At 41.9% G+C, this 22301-nt stretch overlaps 2 protein-coding genes and 1 pseudogene across 5 annotated transcripts in view; all 3 read left to right on the top strand.

Moving 5' to 3' along the window:
* Positions 1–6524, top strand: part of SNX2 (sorting nexin 2) — a 28941-nt gene extending 22417 nt beyond the window's left edge. The window contains exons 13-15 of one of the 2 annotated variants that reach the window (XM_080972823.1): positions 5377–5461; positions 5568–5635; positions 6353–6524. In XM_080972823.1, the coding sequence (XP_080828949.1) occupies positions 5377–5461; positions 5568–5635; positions 6353–6403 (204 nt within the window). In that variant the 3' untranslated portion in view covers positions 6404–6524. Of the gene's footprint in view, positions 1–5376; positions 5462–5567; positions 5995–6352 lie in introns of those variants that run through there. The other variant, XM_080972822.1, reaches the window with a different exon arrangement.
* Positions 6525–8096: 1572 nt separating this feature from the next.
* On the top strand, positions 8097–10001 carry LOC308458331 (small nuclear ribonucleoprotein F pseudogene; annotated as a pseudogene). Its single transcript has one exon. The product of its transcript is annotated as a small nuclear ribonucleoprotein F pseudogene (transcript).
* A 1963-nt stretch (positions 10002–11964) lies between these two features.
* The window catches only part of SNX24 (sorting nexin 24), a 75389-nt gene continuing 65052 nt past the window's right edge, over positions 11965–22301 (top strand). The window contains exon 1 of one of the 2 annotated variants that reach the window (XM_080973278.1): positions 11965–12188. In XM_080973278.1, the coding sequence (XP_080829404.1) occupies positions 12129–12188 (60 nt within the window). In that variant the 5' untranslated portion in view covers positions 11965–12128. The remainder of the gene's footprint in view (positions 12189–22301) is intronic. The other variant, XM_080973279.1, reaches the window with a different exon arrangement.

The following is a 22301-nucleotide window of genomic DNA, read 5'->3' on the forward strand; positions in this document are numbered from 1 at the left end:
CAAAACACATAATCCTGCAAAATCATGGTGAATAGTCAATGTTTTTATTTACTGATGGAACACTTCCTTCCATATATATATATATACCTTTTATATATGTATGGTATAACTTCAGTAAAACTGTCAAAACATTTTGAAGTTATCATAATCTCTGCACTTTTTCTGTTATGCTTCACTAAGGAAATCGAAGAGGTAGGATAACTTATTTCCATGCTGCTTTTTCCTGTTCTGGCTGCTTCATAAGTTGCATAAGGAATGCAACTAATCACAGTATAAGAATATGCAAGTTCTCCATTTATGAAACAGCAAAATAGTTCATTCTCTTCACCTGAGAGTCCTGTGGGTCAGAATGGTAGCTTTTCCAATTATGCAGTAGTGCTGTATAGACAAGGACAGTTACAGCATTCCCAATTGTTTACCTATGGCTACATAATTGAGAATGGGCTCTTTGATCATGCCTGCTTTCTGCTATCTTAATAGCAAATAAGTATAATGTTGATACAGAGTTTGGCAGTTAACACTTGTCAGGTTTTCCCACTGAAGGGAGAGTTTGAAACAGTTTGCAAATTATGGTTATTCAGGGGCAATGGTTTAACAGGGTTTGATGTTAATACTAATATATATTTAAAAGTATTTACGTGTTTCTGTAGTACCTTTCATTTGAAATAGCAAGGTGATAAACAATAAGGAAAATAAAAATATAAAATATGCAGTACAAGATAAAACAGCAGCTAGTAGATCAGAACACTCTTACAAGCAATGAAAACCACACACTGGTACTCTTGCCTTAGACCAGAAGGGAGGCATTTCCATAGAAAGAAGCCACAACTGAAAAGGTTGCCATGAGACAAATATCTGCAGGTTGTGGCATTTCCAGGAGGGACTCATCAGACATTCCTACTTATTGGTCAGGGTAGTGTGGTTGGTGCGCCTGTGAGTAGCTGGGCTCAAGTTATTTAGCGCTTTGACTTAAACCTTAAACCTGGTCAGGTAACCAGGGCAGCTCTTTTTAAGAGTGGTGTAATGTTTGTGTAATAGTGTGCCCCAGTTAGCATCATAGCAGCTGATATATTCTGCACTATCTGCAGCTTTCTGACCAGCCTTAAGGTCAGCCCCACATAAATAACATTACAGCAGCCCATTCTTGAGGTTAGCAGTGCATAAGTTGCAGTGGCAAAGCTATCTAGGTCAAGGAATGGTTGTAGCTGATACATAAGCAGAAGCTGGCACAAAGCAGTCCAAGCCACTGGGGTTACTGGGGCCTCCAGTGACAAAGGGGAGGTAAAGACCATTTCTAGACTATGTCCTTGCTTCTTTCAGTATAGTGCAACTCAGTGTAGAATAGCCAAAGTTGCCAGTTCTAGGAAACACCCAAAGGACTTCTGCCTTACATGGATTCAAGCACGACTTATTGGCCCCAGAGGTGGTTTTATGGGAGCGTGACCGGTTTGGCTGCCCTGGGTGCAGTGCTGCAGGGGGTGCCATTAAAATGATCTAGAATGCAGTGCAAGAGGTATTGGGGTGGGGTGGGGACCACAAATTTTAGCATTGCATAGAGCACCACTGAAATTTGAGAGCCCAAAGTCTGCCACTTCCAGTAGCTGTATTTAAGCTAGGGATGAAGAAGGGAGCACAAACTCCTGATTGTTTAGTAGGGCGAATGCCCACAAAATCCCCTTACATAGATTTAGATTTGGTTCCCATAAAAGGAGATTTGGGATATAAGCACCCTTTAGCCACATAGGGTGAAAATCAAATATGAGCATGGTGTAGCTTTGAACTCTTGTTAAGCACTCTTATACTGGCTGCTGTTTGCACTAGCAGTTTGTTGCATGCCGTTGCAATCCTCCATAACATATTCTGTACATGACTGCTGCTTAGAGCACTAGGAGCTTAAACCTGAAGTGAACTTGACATGCTAATGACTTGTGAATTGGTGCCTAATCCCCTTTTTAATGCTAAAGATTATTTCTAAGTGTGCAGAATCAGAATGCTAAGTCTGATCGCAGTTAAGTTCTCTTCTAAAGGTCTTGGTGGTAAATGTTGGTGGTTCATGTTGTGAGTTCCTTGTATAAAGTTGCTATCACACTGCTGTTGCCTGCATGTGTTTGGAAAGCCTTCCATTGTGGCTTTTGTGATGAAAGCTTTGGATGGCCACTTTGACATGCTCATTGCAATATCCACCTAGCTCAGTCCATCTTTATTCTTCTGGTGGAATTCTCTCTGTTGGAAATGACTCTTTGTAGGGTGGACGATGACCTCTTCTGCATGTGACACTAAACAATGCCATGTCTTAATGCACATGAACTAAGAATCATGGCTTAGTGGGAATGTGTAGACTCCCAGAGAGGAATTCATGGCTGCTTTGCTCCTCAAGTTGTTCTGCTTTGCTTAGCTATGGTTTGGCTTAGTGTGCCATCTGAACCAAGGCTTATGGTTTAGCTCTGAAAACCATGGTTACAGCTTTAAGTTTGCTTCTATCTAGAGAACTAAACTATGGACCCAAGTTTGGACAGCATGGAAGTAGAACCATGGGTTAGTGCAGTGCAGCAGCCAGTGTTAGAAACTGAGATATGAAAGCTAGGGGCTAAATGTCATCGTAAACCTAGGTTATGGGCGCAACAACAGAATGTCTAGGCATGCTTTTTTGTAACAAGAATACAGAGCTGAAAATGAATGAACTACAGCTAAAATATTATGTTCACTTTTCACATGGTCTAGTAGTCCTTCCCCTGCCCACCCCCCTAATATTATTAAGAAGGTCTCTTCTGCAGTCTTCAGAGAGGAGCTGGAAGTGGGGAGGCAGGAAAAGGTCCTCCTACTCTGCAGTTTTAATCAGAAATCTTAGGTGCAGTACTGTGCCCATAGCTCAGAAACTGCTCGTGCTAATGAAATTTCCTGTCACAAAATATGCCTAGAACAATGGAAGTTTTGAACACTGGCAGCAGCAAAATGTCAGGAGAAGCAAAGCAGCCACAGTCTTTTCTCCAGTAGCCCACACGCTTGCTGGTGTGCACTAAACCATAGTTTGCCTTACCGTTACATGCAAAGTGGCCCACTGCCAAATATATTTGTGTGTAAACTGAAAAAATGAAGTATTAAATATGGATGTTTAATATTAAAAGGCAGCTTCACGGAACCACTAATACATCATAAACCTTAAGCTAGCTGTGTGCAGTCTGAGCTGCAATTCAAAAAATCTGAAGGGTACCAGGTTGTGGGAGACCTATGTCTTAGGACAGCGTCCTTCAACCTGGTGCCTTTTCGCAGTTCTGAATGGCATTTCACATCAGACTCAGCCAGTATGGCCAATGCTCAGAGTATATGAGCTGTAGGCACCAGGTTGAGGATTGCAGGTTCCAGGACAGGGTTTCCCAAACTTGGGTCTTTTGGACCACAATTCCCATCACCCCTAGTTAGGAGGACCAGTGGTCAGGGATGATGGGAATTGTAGTCCAGAAGCAACTGGAGACAGGGGTGCCAACTTGAATGGGGGGGCAGGTAAGCCCTGTGTCACATAATTGATCACATGGAGCGGTGCATGAACACCATTTTAATGGCCATGCTCATCAACTTGGGGGGGGGGGCAATCCCCTCAAATATTTTATTGTGGGGGAGATCCCTTGGCCCATAGGAGCTGGTTTCTATGGCTGGAGACCCAAGTTTGGGAAACCCTGGCCTAGGGTGTCTGCCACCAGATTAATTCTATTTCTGTGACTCTACACATTTATGCTTGGTGTAACTTTGATCTGACAGGGGTAAAGAGTTTTGAAAGTTAAATCTTCTTACATTTTGGGGTTAACTGTGTATACCCAAGTTGGTTGCTTCACAATTAAACCCTTTTAATTTTTCCTTAGTAATTTACTGCTCAGCATATTTTGTGCTGTAACCTTATTTCTGCTCATTGGTGCCTTTTCTAGGGACCTTTGAAGAAAGGCAGAGTTTTCCTGTGCTCCTCACACCGTAATAGATATTTCTGAACTTCTGCTGTGTACTCTTGGCTTGTTTTCATAGGGAAGCAATTGGATCTGACAGCTGATTCCTGGGCTTCAGTTAGTGTCTTAAAATAAAACCTGTTACAGTTTACTTTTAAGTGTTCTCAAAACCCAAAGCCTCTAACAATAGCCAAGAGCATTATGAGAGGGACATTATAAAGGCGGCCAACTTTCTCCAGCCTATAGTCACTACAGTTCAGTACATACACATGTCTCCTTCAGTTAGTATTGTCATTTTTACAGCTTATCCTGAACTTCAAGCATTGGGACCAAATGGTATTATTAGTCTTGAGCTAGAATACATGGTGAATAAGCAGTAACAATGCATTGCCTGTTATAGTCTACAGACTCAACTGAACTGCAGTGGATTTATCCTTAGAGGGCATATCTGTTGGCAATCCTCACAGTAGACTCTTGTGGCATTTATTAAATGTTTAATGGTGAACAAAAGTGCTTCATGTGTAATTATTAGTAATCCTTAAACAACCGTGAAAAGCATGGGTAGGCAAACTAAGGCCCGGGGCCTGGATCCGGCCCAATCGCCTTCTAAATCCAGCCTGCGGACGGTCCGGGAATCAGCGTGTTTTTACATGAGTAGAATGTGTCCTTTTATTTAAAATGCATCTCTGGGTTATTTGTGAGGCCTGACTGGTGTTTTTACATGAGTAGAAAGTGTGCTTTTATTTAAAATGCATCTTTGGGTTATTTGTGGGGCATAGGAATTCGTTCATTTTTCCCCAGAAAATATAGTCCGGCCCCCCACAAGGTCTGAGGGACAGCCCCCTGCTAAAAAAGTTTGCTGACCCCTGCTGAAAGGCTGGGTGGCTAACACACAGCCTGCATCTGACCTGCCAAACCACAGGAAGTGGCCTGCCAGTCCTTAAGAGATGTTGTTGTTGTTGTTGTTGTTGTTAATCTCCTGGTTGGTTCTACCATCTCCTTAGAGAGCCTCTGATCCTTTATCCTGATCTTAGTGCTAAGAACCACAGGGCCATAATAAAGCCCTCTTGCCTGCTTTTTAGAGTAAAAGACTGCATTTTCACCCACCCCACCCCAACATTGGAGTGGTGGTGGGGAGAAATGCTACCTCTTGCTTTGCACAGAACGCAGTGGATCTTGAGCGCAAAGGAAAACGCAGCATTTCCAAATGCATCCAGGAGAGGTGGAAATATTGTGCGTGTGAGAGAGAGACTGCTGTGTGTGTGCCTGCATGTCTGCTGTGTGTGTATAATGCATATATTAGGCACACCCATTGATGGCATTTGACCCTTGGGCAGAAGAAAGTTAGCCACCCCTGCTGTAAAAGGCTGGGCCAATGTTATCAAGCAGGGAGGACTGAATGCTTCGTATTTAAGCTTTGTTTGTGCCTGTTCTCTTTCAGTGGGAAACAAAAGTTCTACAAGGAGAAAGGGATTTTGAACAAATCTCCAAGACAATACGCAAAGAAGTAGGAAGATTTGAGGCACGTATACATTATCAATAAACAATGTAAACATTCAGAAAATCATGACGGAGCAAAAATGTTGGCTAACTTCTTCTATATGTAATTATGTTTTGTGTTCTAACAGAAAGAACGCGTGAGAGACTTCAAAACTGTTATAATCAAGTATTTGGAATCATTAGTGCAAACACAACAACAGGTAAACTTGATATCAGTGTTTGTAATTCATTTGGTGCGGGTTTCATTCCTAACTCTGGATGAATAAATTAAAAGAACCACACACACACACACACACACACACACACACACACACCCTGCTGCTCAGGAGCTTCTCTTTAAGTCTGTCTCTTCTAGTCTTTCTTACTTGGTTGATTAAACATTACTAATTCAGCAGGGAGCTGGCAGAGAAATTCAGTGTGTTCTGTGTAACTTATTTGTAGAGGCAAATATCACATTGCACTTTTGTTTCTTTAATAAGTTTACATAATGTAAATATTCTACAACTCTGAACAATAAAGCTGGTCATAGCATTTCTATTTTATAGAGAAAGACATCTTTCCTAATGTCAGTGGAGCACAGCACAGTTGGATAAAAAGTAGGCTTGGGTCATATGAGTAATGCATATATTGGGTATCTCTTAAAATCAAAGCTGGTGTGTACATTTTACAAGCAAACTTGGTTTCATATTTGTTTGTACCATAACCCTTAAGAACTCATTTTTCTTTAGGGGAAGAAGGGAGCAGCCTAGTTCAGACTTTTATTTACATAATAGTTGCATGAATAGAAAAGAGTCTAAGCTTCCAAAAGTGATACTATAGTATTGAAGGACTTTCTTGCCATTTGAGATGCAGGAAAGCAACTGGTGATGGTTTTTTAAGTAATTGAAATGTTTACCCCTTTCTCCTCTTTTCCCAAGCTGATAAAATACTGGGAGGCATTCCTACCTGAAGCCAAAGCCATTGCCTAAGAAGAAGAAGACTCTTCCAAAATATGAAGACTCTTTGGATGTTTGTCCCAACTGAGCTAAATTCCATAGTGAAAATCACTTTAAAATTATCCAAATAAACCACTATATATTTTGAATTTAACATGTGGCTTTTTATATACTACAGCATTTTATTAACAGCTGCATGTCCTGACCCTCTTTGAAGTGGACTGTGGCATGACATTCTGCAATACTTGCTGAATTGAACACTATTGTGTCTTAATACTTGCACTAAAATGTGCGATGCAAGGCCAGAAAGTTATTTTTGTTCTTTACTCTATGTTCTGTCTACCTGATCTTTATGAAACAAATTGCATTTATTAATGTTCACATAACACATTCCTGTACATAATCAAGATTTTGTGATTTCAGTAATAAAAGGGATGTACCTTGTGAAACATTAATCCTTAACTTTGTTCTTCATTTCCTAGCTCGTTTAAGTGTGTTTGGCACTCAGTAGTTGTAGCAGCTATGCAGATTTAGGCTGAGAAGAATTTGGGTTAGTTTTCCTAACAAGGAACACTTTTTTACATGGTCTGGCTTCTTTAAAAAATGGATTTCTTAAACAACTACACTTGAATAGAAGCTTTTTTTTTTTTCACCGCTTCCGCGCATGTGCGTGACGTCATTTTGACCGTCTTCGCATGCGCGAGCAGCGAAACCCAGAAGTAACACGCTCCGTTAATCCCGGGTCGCCGCGGAGCACAGCCCAAAAATACTTATCCTGAAGCATATTTATCCCGAGGTATGACTGTACTAAATCTACAGACTTTGACTTAAATGTAACAATGTTTCACTCTAAAATAGAACCTGCAAACCAACATCTAGTAACAGAGTTTCAGTTCTGGAGGAATTGTGGGCTTGCAAAAGAACCCAAGAGCATAGTTACACTAACAAATTGTTGATAAAGTAACATTTGAGGATGTTAAGATTTCGCTACTCAGCAGGAAATGGTGTTTCCTGTTTTGGAAAAAAAAATGCTGGGTTTTATCCAGCTGAGTTCTTGTTGGAGTAGATCCACTGGAATCCATACACCTAACTTTAAGTAATGCCCATTAATTTAATTGATCTTTTGTGGGGTATGGTCAGCTATGCATACAACCCCTTGTATGTTATTTCCAGTCTGCAGAGATCATAATTGTCTATATCCTAACAACACCAGGGGAAAAAATACATTTCAATTGGGCTTAGTTTATTAACAAAACCAGGAACTTAATAATTTACAATTATTTTATTAAAATACCAAAAGTATTCATAGCATTATATTGGGGGGGGGGTGTTAATGCTAAATTTCTGCAGCTCTTTTAAACTGCTTGTTTAAAAATGGGATAATTTCAAATCTTCCCCACCCTACCCTGCACACCTCTCTCATGAAGCTATGTCTATAATACGCGTTTGATACCCATCTACTTGATTTTGGACACTGAATGTGCAATGCAACATCTGAAACAGATTCCTGAACTAATTTAGTTTTGAGCTGAATCTTTTTGAAGAGCAGCAACTTCCAAACTTCCATGCACCCAGTACTGCTCAGTACTTACTACTATAATTTCCCCTGTGATTTTGCCCTCCACTTCTGATTTTCCACTGTACTGTAAATGTTTGCTTTTTGGAAGGACTTTGTGGGGGGGTTTATGGCTTTCTTTTGCTACTGCAGGATACAAAATAGTATAGCAAGACGTGCATCCGGTTTCCAAGAACAAAGCACTGTCTACGATGGTTCCTTGGAGTCCAAGCAGGGAAAAAGTAACAGGAACACACGCATACCTTTTTAACAGCATCACAATTATGTGATTATGAACAAGAGCAACTTGTACTATCAGGTGGTGGTCAATTACAGCACCTCTGTCTGAGCTGTCCATTAATGAGACTTTCCCCATACAGATCCAAGTACAGTAGAATGAGGAAGATGAATGGTGGAGAAATTAATCCGCAAGTTGTGAGCCTACACATCATAGCTATCAGTGGAAATGTTGACCTATGAGGGTGGGTGGAATCCGGAGTAACGCAATTATTTTTAGTTTGCAGTTTAAAAGGTATGTTACCTAGAATTGCCCTTCAAGGTGGATGTTAACCCAAGTGAAGAGGGGAAAGGGAGAAAAGCAGGACACATTGCAAAAAGCCAAGCAGTTTGAAAGTCTTAAGGAGGAGTGCAAATTAAAACGTGTTTACATCTAGCATTCCACTTGGCATGCTGCCACCACCTACCTTGTATCTTATCTGCAAGCTGCTCGGCTTTACTATCTCCCCAGCTTCCCCTGACTCCCCGCTTCTCTCCTTTAGCTGCCCCCTTTCTCATTTTGCTTAAAATTCACCCTGAAGAAGAGTTGAGGACAATTCAAAACCACTACTTGTGGGACATCTATAGGCAGCACGAATAAAGAAGACTCGTTCCACTTGTAACTTCAGGCTTATACAAGAATGAACCCTAGCCACTAAATGCCACTAGCACAGTACTCTTTATTGGTAAGGTCACTAAAATTACTAAAAGTGCTTTCTGGTTGGTCTGAAGACAGGCTTCATAGAATCGCAAGGGTTCGAAGGGACCACAAAGGTCATCTCGTCCAGAACCCTGCAGTAAAGCAATCTTTTCCCCAATGTGGGGCTTGAACCCACGGTTGCCATGTGTCTGCCTCTTAACCCAAAGCCCTTCTTAAATGGGATGACTGGGAAGCCAGTGATGGTGAAGCTGAAGTGGGGAATGGAATACAAAGGCTACCTCGTCTGTCAATGGCTACATGAATATGCAGCTTGCAAATACAAATATATTGATGGACACCTGGGTGTTCTGATAAGGTGCAATAATGTCCTTTATATAAGTGGCATAGAAGAAGATGGAGAAATGAGAGGATAACTTTTTTAAAGTTTAAAAAAAAACAAAAAAACCTTAAATTTAGTTGTCAGGTTTTGTTCGGTTTTTTGGTCAAGTTCAGCCCTTCCAAGTGTCCCTGTTTTCCAGGGGCGGTCCTGGATTTACAGAAGCTGTCCCGGTTTCTGATTCGATCCCATAATATCCTGTTTTTCCTCAGGGTGTCCCTATTTTCATCAGATAAACACTGGAGGGTATGGTAGGGCATCCCTCTTCTCATCGTAGAGTATGGAATCATGAGACCCTTGAGCCAAGGAGATAAGTAACTATACAACCTTTAAGGCAGCCAAGTGTAGGGAAGTTTTTAAATGTTTAACTAAGTGTGTGTGTGTTGAAAGCCGCCCAGAGTGGCTGAGGCAACCCAAACAGATTGCTGGGCTATAATAATAATAATAATTAATAATAGAATAGGATGTCCCTATTTTCATTGGAGAAATGTTGGAGGGTATGCAAGTAACCATTCTTACAGCCACAAGTAAATACTGTCATTGAAGAAAGCTTACCACTATGGAAGAAAAATAAAGATACCATTTCTGACAGAGTCTCGTGCTCTGCTGACTGAGCTATCCCAGATCTTTGTGCATCTCCACCTTTTCTTAGGTTTGCCTTGTGGGCTAAGTGCTTTTGAGCTCTGAGGCGGCACTAACTGCAATCATGCTAATTTACCATTTTCCCTCAAGTTGTTCCCCCTGGAGCAACCACCAGCGCCAGAACGCTGGCCAGACGGAAAGAGGGGAGATCATCGTCCTTTAAAATATATATATATAAAAAATTAAATTTACAAACATTCATCAAGCAAACAAACATCAGTTTGTTTTGCCATCTCCGCATAGTCCATCAGTTTAATCTGCCTGCCTTCTCTGGTAGGGACTGTGCCTTTTTTCCATATCTGGGCTACAATAGCATCCGCACAGCAGTAGTTGCATCCACTTGGACTTTTGGCACCTACAATTCCTAAAAGAAAAGCTTCTGGTTTCTTACGATTTTCAGTTTTATACATTTCAATAATTTTACAGTCATTTTAACATTTCAAAATTTGGCATCCTTCCCCCTCATTCTGTAGTTCCTTAGATTTATTTTTTATATTTCCTGCATATTCCAAATTAACTTAATCTACTCATTTATTCATCTACTTTAAATATGTACTCTTATCAAACTGCAGGTTGTTACAATAATCCTGCCAATCTGTTTACAGTTTACTTGTAAATATTCAGTAAACCATTTCTATTATTTTATAAAAAGTTTATCTTGATTTCTTATTTTTCCGCTAAGTTTCGCCATTTCTGCATAGTCCATAAGTTTTTGTATCCATTGTTCTTTCGATGGGACGACTTCTTTCCATTTTTGGACAAGTAACCTTCTTGCCGCTGTAGTTGCATACATGAATAAATTTCTATGCAGTTTGGATAGCTTTGTCCCTATAATTCCCAAAAGGAAAGCTTCTGGGTTTGTTTGTTTGTTTGTTTGTTTGTTTGTTTGTTTTAGAAAAGGTTAAACATTTTTCAATTCATTGTATATCATTGTATCTTTTTTGGTGATCACTCGTAGTTGAGTAAAATTGTCTTCCATAAACATGGTCTTAACAGTGAGTCCGTGACTGTGGAGGCCAATTCTGGATCCGCACATCCTTCCACAGTGGGGACATAGGTTTCCGGCTGGGAGTTGATCATGTTGAGGGTTTGCCAAGCATGCCTTCCTCTTAGCATGTTTCTCCATTTCGTCCTGAGTTTGAGTGAATTCAAAGCCCATGACACCTTTGGTAAAGGCTGTTCTCCAACTGGAGCGCTTGCAGGCCAGTGTTTCCCAGTTGTCTGTGTTAATACTACATTTTTTTAGGTTTGCCTTGAGAGTCTTTAAACCTCTTTTGTTGACCACCAGCATTACGCTTTCCATTTTTAAGTTTGGAATAGAGTACAGTCATACCTCGGGTTGAATGCGCTTTGGGTTGAGCGCGTTCAAGTTGCGCTCTGCGGCAACCCGGAAGTAATGGAGCGCATTACTTCCAGGTTTCACCACTTGCGCATGCGCAGACGCTCAAAGTGACATCACGCGCATGCGCAGAAGCGGCAAAAAGCGACGTGTGCGTGCGCAGACATGCCGTCGCTAGTTATGTTTGCTTCTAGATGCGAACAGGGCTCCGGAACGAATCCCGTTCGTATCCAGAGGTACCACTGTAGTTGCTTTGGAAAGCACAACATGACCAGTCAAACGATGCTGATGTTGAATAATAAATCTCTGCATATGGTGTTTATTGACCTAAGGCCTTTGACACTGTAAATCCTAATGCCACTGGCCTGTGCTCCTGAAATTTGGCTGCCCAGATAGATCTGTGAACATCATTCGGCTCCTCCATGATAATACGACCGCAACAACCTCAAAGTGAACCATTCACAGTGGGATCAGTTGTGTTATGCCCCAACTCTAGTCATTATTTTCGTTCCCACGGTCCTACACTTTGTTGAGGGGAAACTCCCCTCGTGTGTAGAAATCATCATTGTACATCACCCTCCTGATGCGGCCGCTGCCTCTTACTCCCCGTGGCCCCCCTCCCCTTTCCCGGGCCATCTTGCACCCGGAATCACGTGGGGAGCATCGGCGGTTCCCATAGAAATAGGAAAAGGCTGTCCCTGCCAGTCACATGATTGGCGCTGGCCGACGGCGCCTTCCGCCAGGCTTTGCGCTCCTCGGGGCCGCGGAGGGTCTCCTGCTCCCCCGCCCCGCCCCTTTCCCGCGGCCGCGCGCTCTCCCCGCCCCTTTTCCCATTCCCCCGCCCTCGTCCCCGTCCCGGAGGCGCTTCCATAACCGGAGCCTGCGCTCTTGCGCACCAGCGACCGCACCATGGAGGTTTTCATCCCGTCGTTCCGCTATGAGGAGAGCGAGTTGGAGAGGGGCTATACGGTGAGTGGTGGGCGGGAAAAGGCGAGGTTAAACTCTCCCTCCTCTTTCTTTACCCTCCGTCCCCCCCCCCTTTTAAGGAGCGGGTTGGTACAGCTCGGGCCGCCGTGAGGCTTTCATGGCGCATTCCATTCGCCCTAGGGGGGTGGTGCGGGACAAGCTGTGAGACGCACCTCTAAGCACCAGCCAAATTCCCTCAGTTTTGCGTCCTGCGCTACAGGGCAGTACAAAGCCCCGCAATAGTAAGGCGAGAGCTCTTCGTGATGAGGTTCCCCGTATGCCGTTTGGTAAGAGAGAAAAACAAGTCAGGTGCGTTGGCTACTGTTTAACGCAGGGTTTCCCAAACTTGGGTCTCTGGCTGTTTTGGAACTACAATTCCCATCATCCCTGACCACTGCTCCTGCTAGCTGGGGGATGATGGGAGCTGTAGTCCAAAACAACAACTGGAGACCCAAGTTTGGGAAAACCTGATTTAATGGAGTTTGCTCGCAGGGAACTAGACATTCAATGGACAGGCCATTTCTGTTGTTGTTGTTTAGTCGTTTAGTCGTGTCCGACTCTTCGTGACCCCATGGACCAGAGCACGCCAGGCACTCCTGTCTTCCACTGCCTCCCGCAGTTTGGTCAAACTCATGCTGGTAGCTTCGAAAACACTGTCCAACCATCTCGTCCTTTGTCGTCCCCTTCTCCTTGTGCCCTCCATCTTTCCCAACATCAGGGTCTTTTCCAGGGAGTCTTCTCTTCTCATGAGGTGGCCAAAGTATTGGAGCCTCAGCTTCATGATCTGTCCTTCCAGTGAGCACTCAGAGCTGATTTCCTTAAGAATGGATAGGTTTGATCTTCTTGCAGTCCATGGGACTCTCAAGAGTCTCCTCCAGCACCATAATTCAAAAGCATCAATTCTTCGGCTATCAGCCTTCTTGTTGACTGGTAGAATTGGCATCAGCCAGGTCAGAAGCAAAGTACCTGGGGTCATTTCCTAGACTTGGTTGCATTGCCACTTTTTCTTTGCCAAAACTCTGGCCCCTGAGAAACAATAATGTCCCCTTGAGCATGTGCAGAGGGCTTATGTGAAGTTGAGGGCTTCTGCCCAGGTATGCTAAACAAATATGCTTAGTGGCTCCATGCTTGGGAAGAATACATCTCTGTGACTTGGGATGGGTTTTCAACTCATGTTTAAGTTCTTTTAAGTAAGGCGAGATAAAAACTCACTGCGATACAACAGCTTCTGAGTACCAGGTTCTCAGCTTGCAAAAAGTGTCAGAGCTCTCTTAACTGCTTTCATGTTCGGAGTTTTCAAAGAAGGATGGCATCAACTAAGTTGCACAGAGATCCTTGTCAATTGTAAGTGAAGCTGCTGCGGTGGGGCAGCAATTGCATGCTTTTTTTAAAAAAAAAAGCTGTTTTGACTGTCTCACCACCTGCTATTTTATCTCAAGAAAATAAGCCTGATATAATTTGTTTATTGGTTTAGCTGGAATAATATTCTAAAATGATATTGGCTACTGCAGTGAGCAAGAAAGAAACTGTCTTAAGGAAGAGCTAGCATATTTCCCAAAAGTGCTGCCTAAGATATAGCAGAGAAACTAAAACCACACTTGTAAAGCCAGGATAAGCATTTTTCATAGTCAGTTCCTTGAGTTTCCAATGACCGTTGACCTTATTACAAGTGTCATGCTCAAGTCCCATTTCACACATTATAGCAGGAAGCAAGAGTTTCTTGTGCTTCTGAATTCCATATTGCTTCATATAATTTGTAATCTCACACTGGGGTCTAGTTGCCACTAGGTGTAAACCAATGGTTCTTGCCCAGAGGGCATAGGGCTGCTATCTACAAATCGGGGGGGGGGGGGAATCCAGAGCTTTAGGGGAGGCAAAGGTGAGCATTAGGGGTTTTTTTGACAGCTCCTTCACTTCTCTAGAAATGCCACCTGAAATTCAACAGAAGAAAGTTTTGATCTACTACTCATCCCCTGCCCTGAGGATAAAATCCCAGACACCTCTCTATCCCCCATATACCGTATTTTTCGCTCTATAACACACACCCGACCATAACACGCACATAGTTTTTAGAGGAGGAAAATCCGTAGGCATGCCACCCGTAGGCATTTCCTCTATAACACGCACAGACATTTTCCCTTACTTTCTAGGAGGAAAAAAGTGAGTGTTACAGTGCAAAAAATACGGTACATAAAGTAGCACATGACAATGGCGTTTAAATGCTAAATACTCACCTCAAGCAAAGGTGCATGCTCAGAATCTGCTTCTGCCATTCCTCTCATTATATTTAGTCAAATGTGCCTTCAGCACAGTCATGGAATCATAGGACTGTAGAGTTGGAAGGGACCTTGAGGATCATCTAGTACAGTGTTTCCCAAAGTTGGGTCCCCAGCTATGTTTGGACTACAGTTCCCATCATCCCTGACCACTGTTCCTGCCAGCTAGGGATGATGGGAGTTGTAGTCCAAAACCAGCTGGAGACCCACATTTGGCAAACAGTGATCAAGTCTAACCGCCTGCAATGCAGGAATATGCAGCTGTCCTATATGGGGATCGAACCTACAAACCTTGGCATTATAAGCACCACATTCTAACCAGCTGAGCTATCCACTCATCTGCTTGCCAAGAAATGGCTCCTGAATAGTGCCGGTCGTTGAGAGCTGTCTACTAATACCAAACTTAATATCGGCCACAAGGGTCTTGGGCATAGCTGTCAACGTTTCCCTTTTTTTAAGGGAAATTCCCTTATTCCGAATAGGATTCCTCACAAGAAAAGGGAAAAGTTGACAGCTATGGTCTTGAGCTCAGCGGACATTTGATGCTAATGCTAATGCTGGTGGGCAGTAGTGGATTAAATGTTAAGAACCATTGGGTTAGAACTGCTCTCCAGTGGGGATTCACATGAGTGAATGTTTCTCCATAAGGAAAGAAAAATCCCTCCAAATGCAAAACTGGCATGTTGGGGAGAAGGTAAAATTTAGGGCTGTAGCTCAGTTGGCAGACTTGTATATAAATAGTGCTAGGTCCAATTTCCAGTGTCTCCATGTAGGGCCAGAAAAGACTGCTGCTGAAATTCTGGAAGAGCTGCAGCCTGTCATTGTAGTACTTAGTTAAATGGACCAATGGCAGCTTCCCATGTTCCTAAGCTGGACCTCTCCTCCTTGGTGCCCAGTTAGACAGCACCAATTTTGACCTTCTCTCCTTGGCTATGTTGGGAGCCAGCAACATGACTTCCGAAGCTTACCATTTGACAGTGAGATCGCCTTGTACGTTTTCCCTTTTAAGCAAGTCAAATTGACACTGTGCTTGACAAGATGTTGGTGATATTTGTTTTCCTCAGTTAATACCAGTCAACGGCTAAACTTTTTTATTGCCACTTTAAATTGATGAGTGGGTCTCCAAACTATTGAACCTCTACTTAAAAATGCAACAGTTGTTCATAATTTGGCAGTGAATGACCTTTAAATGTAGACGTTTTGTAAAGATATCCTTGGGGAACAATTTAACTTCAAAATGACACCCATGAGCACTTGTTATCATTTAAATATGCCTCCTTTGTCAATAACAGAATAGCAAGTACTAGTTAGATTTCTAATGTTGATTCAGATACTTGGACACTGGCCGAATAAATTAGTGTGTACTTGATTTATATTGACCAAAAATGTTGCATTGGTGTGTTACAGGTCAAGGTGACATGTGTTTAAGTGGACTGAGGTGCAAAGGGCACACTTGACTGACATGCTTGCAGTGTTTTTAATTAACTTTTTTAATGCTATCCCTTAATTGCTTTTTGAGGTAGTTGAATTATGGAGCTGGGATATGATGTCAGATATTTTCATTTTTAAGTTATTAATCTCTCTCTTGTCTATAAAATCATTAAAGATTTATTCTTTATATTAGTTTATATAGTTTCCCACTTCCTTTTAAATCTGCTCTAGCCGTGGATTGTGCACCATAGCAGTGAAAGGAGTCTCCTATTGCAAGTCAGGAGGAAACACTGTAACTTCCTGATGCTAATATTCCAAATCTGTTGATCCCGTGATAAGCAGATGACGTCAAGCTAGCTAGTTCTCCCCAACTTTACAAGAAAATGACTTTAAATACAGTACAAGTACAGAGCTACGTCAGTTTTGCTTATGGGCTTTACCTTACCCTTATGCTTCGTTTTCCTGTGCAGCAATGTCCTAAGGTAGAAAGCAGTGTAGCCCTGAAAACATGATTTGTGTCCTTCCTCCATTTCTAAGGCTTCTCAGTCCAAGTCCTTTAATGCTGCTCTGTCAATTCAATTCAGCAGTATGTAGGTCTATGGTTTAAAATAGTCTGACAGTTGGATGGGAAGTTGAACAGTAGGGAAGGTAAAAGGTAAAGGTAACCCTGACCGTTAGGTCCAGTCGCGGACGACTCTGGGGTTGCGTGCTCATCTCACTCTATAGGCCGAGGGAGCCGGCATTTGTCCGCAGACAGCTTCCGGGTCATGTGGCTAAGCCGCTTCTGGCGAACCAGAACTGCGCATGGAAGCGCCATTTACCTTCCTGCTGGAGCAGTACCTATTTATCTTACTTGCACTTTGACGTGCTTTCAAACTGCTAGGTTGGCAGGAGCAGGGACCAAGCAAAGGGAGCTCACCCCGTCGCGGGGATTCGAACCACTGACCTTCTGATCGACAAGCCCTAGGCTCTGTGGTTTAGACCACAGCGCCACCCGCGTCCCTTAAGGAGAAGGTAATTCTTTACAAATTGGAATACCGGTCATGTCTCACTTTCTTGAATGGAAACTTGCTCTTGAAGTCTTGAAAAGTTTCAGTCATTAAAAAGACTGCTAATAATCCCTTCTTCATTTTTTAAGCACCTCAGTAATGGATACTTTAGTGATACGTTATCCTACTCCTGGCTTTTGTAGCCAGACTTTTTTCAATTCTTGTCCTGCTGGGCATCAAACTTTGGTAATACTTAGGTTCCAAAACCTAGATCCTTGGTATAATGTGGACCTCTGTCCTTTTCAACTGCTTGGTCCACTTTAAACAACTATGTGGTGAAATTTTGTTCATGTGCCTTAACGGACATCCCTTTTCTTTTAAAAAATCCTCACTTGGCCCTCTCAACTCAACAGTGTTGGCTCCTCTTTGCTGTCTGTGCTGTTTCCTGTCAGTGACAGGGGATCAGAATGTTTCACATCAACAGGGCAAGTTCTGATAGTTCTGTGAAAGCTATAACTTTTAAAGAATTTCTGCAGCATGTTGATAATGGAACTTTAATACAGTTCTATTAAAACATATTTAGGATGGAAATGTGTGATTGTGTACTAAGTCCAGTATTAGGCTGGAATTCTACAATGAATGCACATGCTGTAAGGATGTTTTTAAAAAGTTACGCATTCCCAGCGTAGAGTTGAGCTAGATAATATATTGAAATATGCAGCTGTTGCATGTATGTCTTGGTCTCCTCTCCTTCAGTTAGACCACACTAAATATTCTTGTTAAAGTCCTGTTTCACTTATTGTTAGTGCCATATACGCAGACATGTCTATCATGCTTTGAACTGGGGTAGGTGAGAATGATGAAATGTTGTAGTACAAAATTGCATGATACTTGAATCTTGGAAGCTCGTCCCTTAATGTGCCATGAAAATTCTAACATAAAAAATTAATGAAACACATTTCATTTTTGTTTGAAATAAGTTTAGTTTTTTAAACCGAAGCAAATCATACACTACAGTGTCTTCATAGAAGAGAATAATGGAATCCAACATCACCTCATAATCCCTTACATAAACACAAATTAAGAATCTTGATTGTGTGGTGAAACAATCGATAGGGTAGCAGCGAGCATGTATTGATTAGGAAAATTGCTTTTATAAAAAGTAATCAGATTCATTTCAGCTGACTTGCCTTCTCTCATGGCCCGATCCTATGAACTGCAGTACTGAGATGACAGTTCATATGATCTAGAATAGCACACATAATAGAATGCGCTAAGATCAATTGAATTTGCTTTTAACAATGACTAGCACCAGATGTGTAACACTACAGCTTTGCACTGTGCTCAAGCATCTTACATATGGCATTTTTAGCTGTGGCACCATCTTTGTGTCTGCACTCTGTATCATATAAGGATACCTCAAAGGACAGTCGTTCATTTATTTATGTTCCACTCTATGCAATGCACACAGAATGGTTTGCAGAATTATTCTATCTCCACTCTTAAGACGCATTTCACATATCTTTGTGAGACAATTAACACTGCTTTAAGAGTGTGTTTGTGTGTGTTCTCTTTCTCCTCCCCTGCCTGAAAAAAATGTATGGATTGAAATTGTAACATACTTTGTTGCCCTTTCCAGAGGACTCATAACTTAACTTACTCATACAGCATTAACTACAGGTGAGTAACTTTAAGTATGAATGGCCAGAGTGCTGATTGAAAAACAATTCTTCTTCCTTGTAAAATGCTGTACTACCATTTATAGTTTATTTGTAAATGTCTGCACTGTCCTTTAATATAAATATTCTTAGTTACACAATAAAAATAGGAAGTAGCTATGACATCGTATGCTTGCAGACAAATCCCAAAGGGCAGGGGGATATTTCATTACTTTTTTTATTAACGAAACCCAACTTCTACTCCATTGGTTTTCCCTAACCTGTACCACTGTCAACATTTGATGTCACTTGAAGAAGTTAGCACACTTAATTTACCAATAACTCAGGTAACTGGGATATTCCACATTCCAAACTGCTTTTCCCTACTACTACTACTCAACTCTGTAGCCAGGTTTTTCCCTAAGCCAAGTGGTTTGACTACCCATCAAGTACTTGGCCACCAAACTACTCTGGCTTCTTTTCAACTCTCCTTCCTTCCTGCTTCCTAGTCCTCTTCTTTTACTGTCTTCTTCTTCTAGCTGCCCATGACCGCCAAGCACCAGCCAACACTCCAAGCAACAGCTCACAACTAACTAATTACTGCTTCTCAGGGTTTAATGGGAAAGCAGTGCCAAGGAAAGTCCCTATTACTGCCTCCTACCGGCAAAAGTGTGATTACATTTCTGTGTATACACAGCAAAATTTTAAATTACATTTTGTTTAAAATATGTGGCCAACTGTTGCAATTCTGTAGTTAATACAGGTTCCAAACCTGCATTTTATCCAGATGAAAATGTGTGCTTGTGCCTTGCAAATGTGGGTCAGGGTCCAGACAGCAACCCCTTTCTAAGCATGGATCTCCATTTCACATGACAAATGGCTTAGGAACTCATCCATTTTGGAAGCGGTTTGCTATGGTAGCTGCTGCTTGAGATATGGCTATGCAAAGTCGTTTTAACTCAGCACAGACCACTAGTCCTGATTTATTTTGTAATCTAAAACACTTCTGTTCAAAATGACACAATGGAAAGAATATATTGTTTGTTCTAGGTTCATTCAAATACAGTGGTACCCCAGGTTACAAACATGTCGGGTTACAAACTCCGCTAACCCGGAATTAGTACCTTGGGTTGAGAATTTTGCCCTAGGATGAGAATGGAAATCGCACACCAGCGGCAGTGGGAGGCCCCATTAGCGAAAGTGCACCTCAGGTTAAGAACGGTTTTGGGTTAAGAATGGACCTCCGGAATGAATTAAGTTTGTAACCCAAGGTACCACTGTAGATACTTATTGATCTAATACTTAAATCAGTTCCATTCATACAGAAAATGAAACTAAAGCATCCCATAATGATATATGTGCACAAATCTTTAAAGAGAGTTATGTGCATTAGTATTTTATCAATGTGTGTAGGCTTACATATTAGTTGATAACATTTTCCTATATTTGTTTTGAGTAAAGACTTGGATTTAATAATATACACCAGTCTTTAAAAATATTGATTTTGGTTTAAAAGAGTACAAAAATAATCCTCTTCCTGCGGAGCCAACAAATTTTAAATAAATATGTCACATGAAGGATAAGTCAGAATACATTGTGTGGATCCAAAATAAGCAATGCTTCAAAAACAATTACCAGGAAACAGAACGTGATAGGGTGAGGAAATATTTTATATAAGATTTCCCATGAAATGAGAGGCTGATTTCATATTCATATACAATGGGCTGTATCCAACTCTGCCGTTCCAGTTCCACAGAAGACTTGCACTTATGCAGCAGGATTTCCCCCTCCTCTTCTCAGCAGCCTCTTGTGCACCCTTAAAATCTGCTCCAGAAGGTTGGGAGACCCTTTGAAGCAGATTTTGGGAACATGTGGGGAGTGGAAAGGAAGGGAAAGAAAGTTCTGTTACTTGAGTGGGATACTATTCCTACAGTGGTGGATACAAAAATCCAACAATGTAGGAATATATGTATTCCTATACACCCACCTGGGACGCGGGTGGTGCTGTGGGTTAAACCACAGAGCCTAGGACTTGCAGATCAGAAGGTCGGTGGTTCGAATCCCTGCGACGGGGTGCGCTCCTGTTGCTCGGTTCCTGCTCCTGCCCACCTAGCAGTTCGAAAGCATGTCAAAGTGCAAGTAGATAAATAGGTACCGCTCCAGCGGGAAGGTAAACGGCGTTTCCGTGCACTGCTCTGGTTCGCCAGAAGCAGCTTAGTAGTGCTGGTCACATGACCCAGAAGCTGTACGCCAGCTCCCTCGGCCAATAAAGCGAGATGAGCGCCGCAACCCCAGAGTTGGCCACGACTGAACCTAATGGTCAGGGGTCCCTTTACCTTTATACACCCACACCCACACCCACCCACACTGCTGTGTGTGTGTGTGTGTGTGTACACTGTAGGATAATGGAGAAAAAGAGCAGTTTAGGTAGGTTGATGTTGTGAGAGAATACAGGAGCAATGAGATTCTCATCACACTTGTTTAAGCCTTTCCTATCAGTCGGAGCTGGAGCAGTAATCTAAATTTTATTTTAGCACCTGCTGTGTTATTAATTTCAGTGTAGTGTATGCAAACTGAGCTGGGGGCTTTTACTACAATTGTTTATTTGGATTTTTCCTTGTATAGACTGGAGGGAAGACAAGAGACGAAACAATAAAGCCATTGATTCAAAACCACAGATTCATCTTCCTGTTAACAGGCTCTTTGTTCATTTTCTTTCTTTTCCTTTTGAAATGAGCCAATCGTATATAATAGGATTACATGTTCATGACACACTTTCTCTATGAATTATGAGAAATTTAAGTTTCACAATGCCCAGTGGACATATTCCTTATTTCTTGAGAGAAACTAGCAAGAAGAAGAGGCTTCAACCTTTTTTCTTTCTTTCTGCTAGTTGTAGACTAAATTGTCAAAACTCTCTCATTTGAAAGGAGAGAGGGCTCTTCTAAAAAAATCCACAAATAACTTTATCTGTCAGGGTCTACGAACTTAATGCCCTGTTTCTAAAATCACTCTTCTTCTCAGTTAACTAGATAACTACATAACCCTCTTAAGAGAAGAGCTCATGAACCTGCTTCTGTTGTTGTTTCTAACCCAACTCTTCTAACGAGCTCAACGGGAAAGTTGTTTTTGCTTATAAAAGTAGAAAATAGATTTGATAAAATGGTTAGTCCCTTGGTCCTTGTTTTATTTATCATATCAGAAAAGAACAATGTTTTGCTGTGTTGTGGTCAAAATAAGAGGCGACCTTGCTTGTTCACAAGTGTTCAAAGTCTAGAGATAAGAGGGGCAAAATAATAGAGTACAATGGAAAGAGTGCAGTGTAATTATTTGTGACTTGTCAAGTGACGCCCTTTCAGGCCCCTAGCGATTCAAATCTGGGAACTCTGCACAATTCTCTAAGCTAAGCATGGCCAGCATCAGAGAAATCTCGCCCAGCTTCTCCGACAGTGCTGAAATTGCATCAGTTTGTCATGCACTGAGCATGCCAGCTCTACGCAATATCATTTGCTTGCAAATGGGCCTGGCCCCAAAGCCCTGATACACATTCCTTGGTATCTGACTCTTGGCCTGTGATTTGTCATGTCTCTGGTGCTATCAGTTTAAGGTAATTTTAATAGATTCTGATGGTTTGCTTGTGGGAGCAAAGAATGCACTGTAGCCTGTGTCATTTCGTGGTTCTTTCTGTAGCGTGTAACATGGGAGACGACCTCGTGCTGGTGATACCCAGTCAGAAGGACTACAGAGGAAACGAGGCTGTCT

The sequence above is a fragment of the Podarcis pityusensis genome (assembly GCF_964106645.2).
Source record: "Podarcis pityusensis genome assembly, chromosome: 11".
Lineage (NCBI taxonomy): Eukaryota > Metazoa > Chordata > Lepidosauria > Squamata > Lacertidae > Podarcis > Podarcis pityusensis.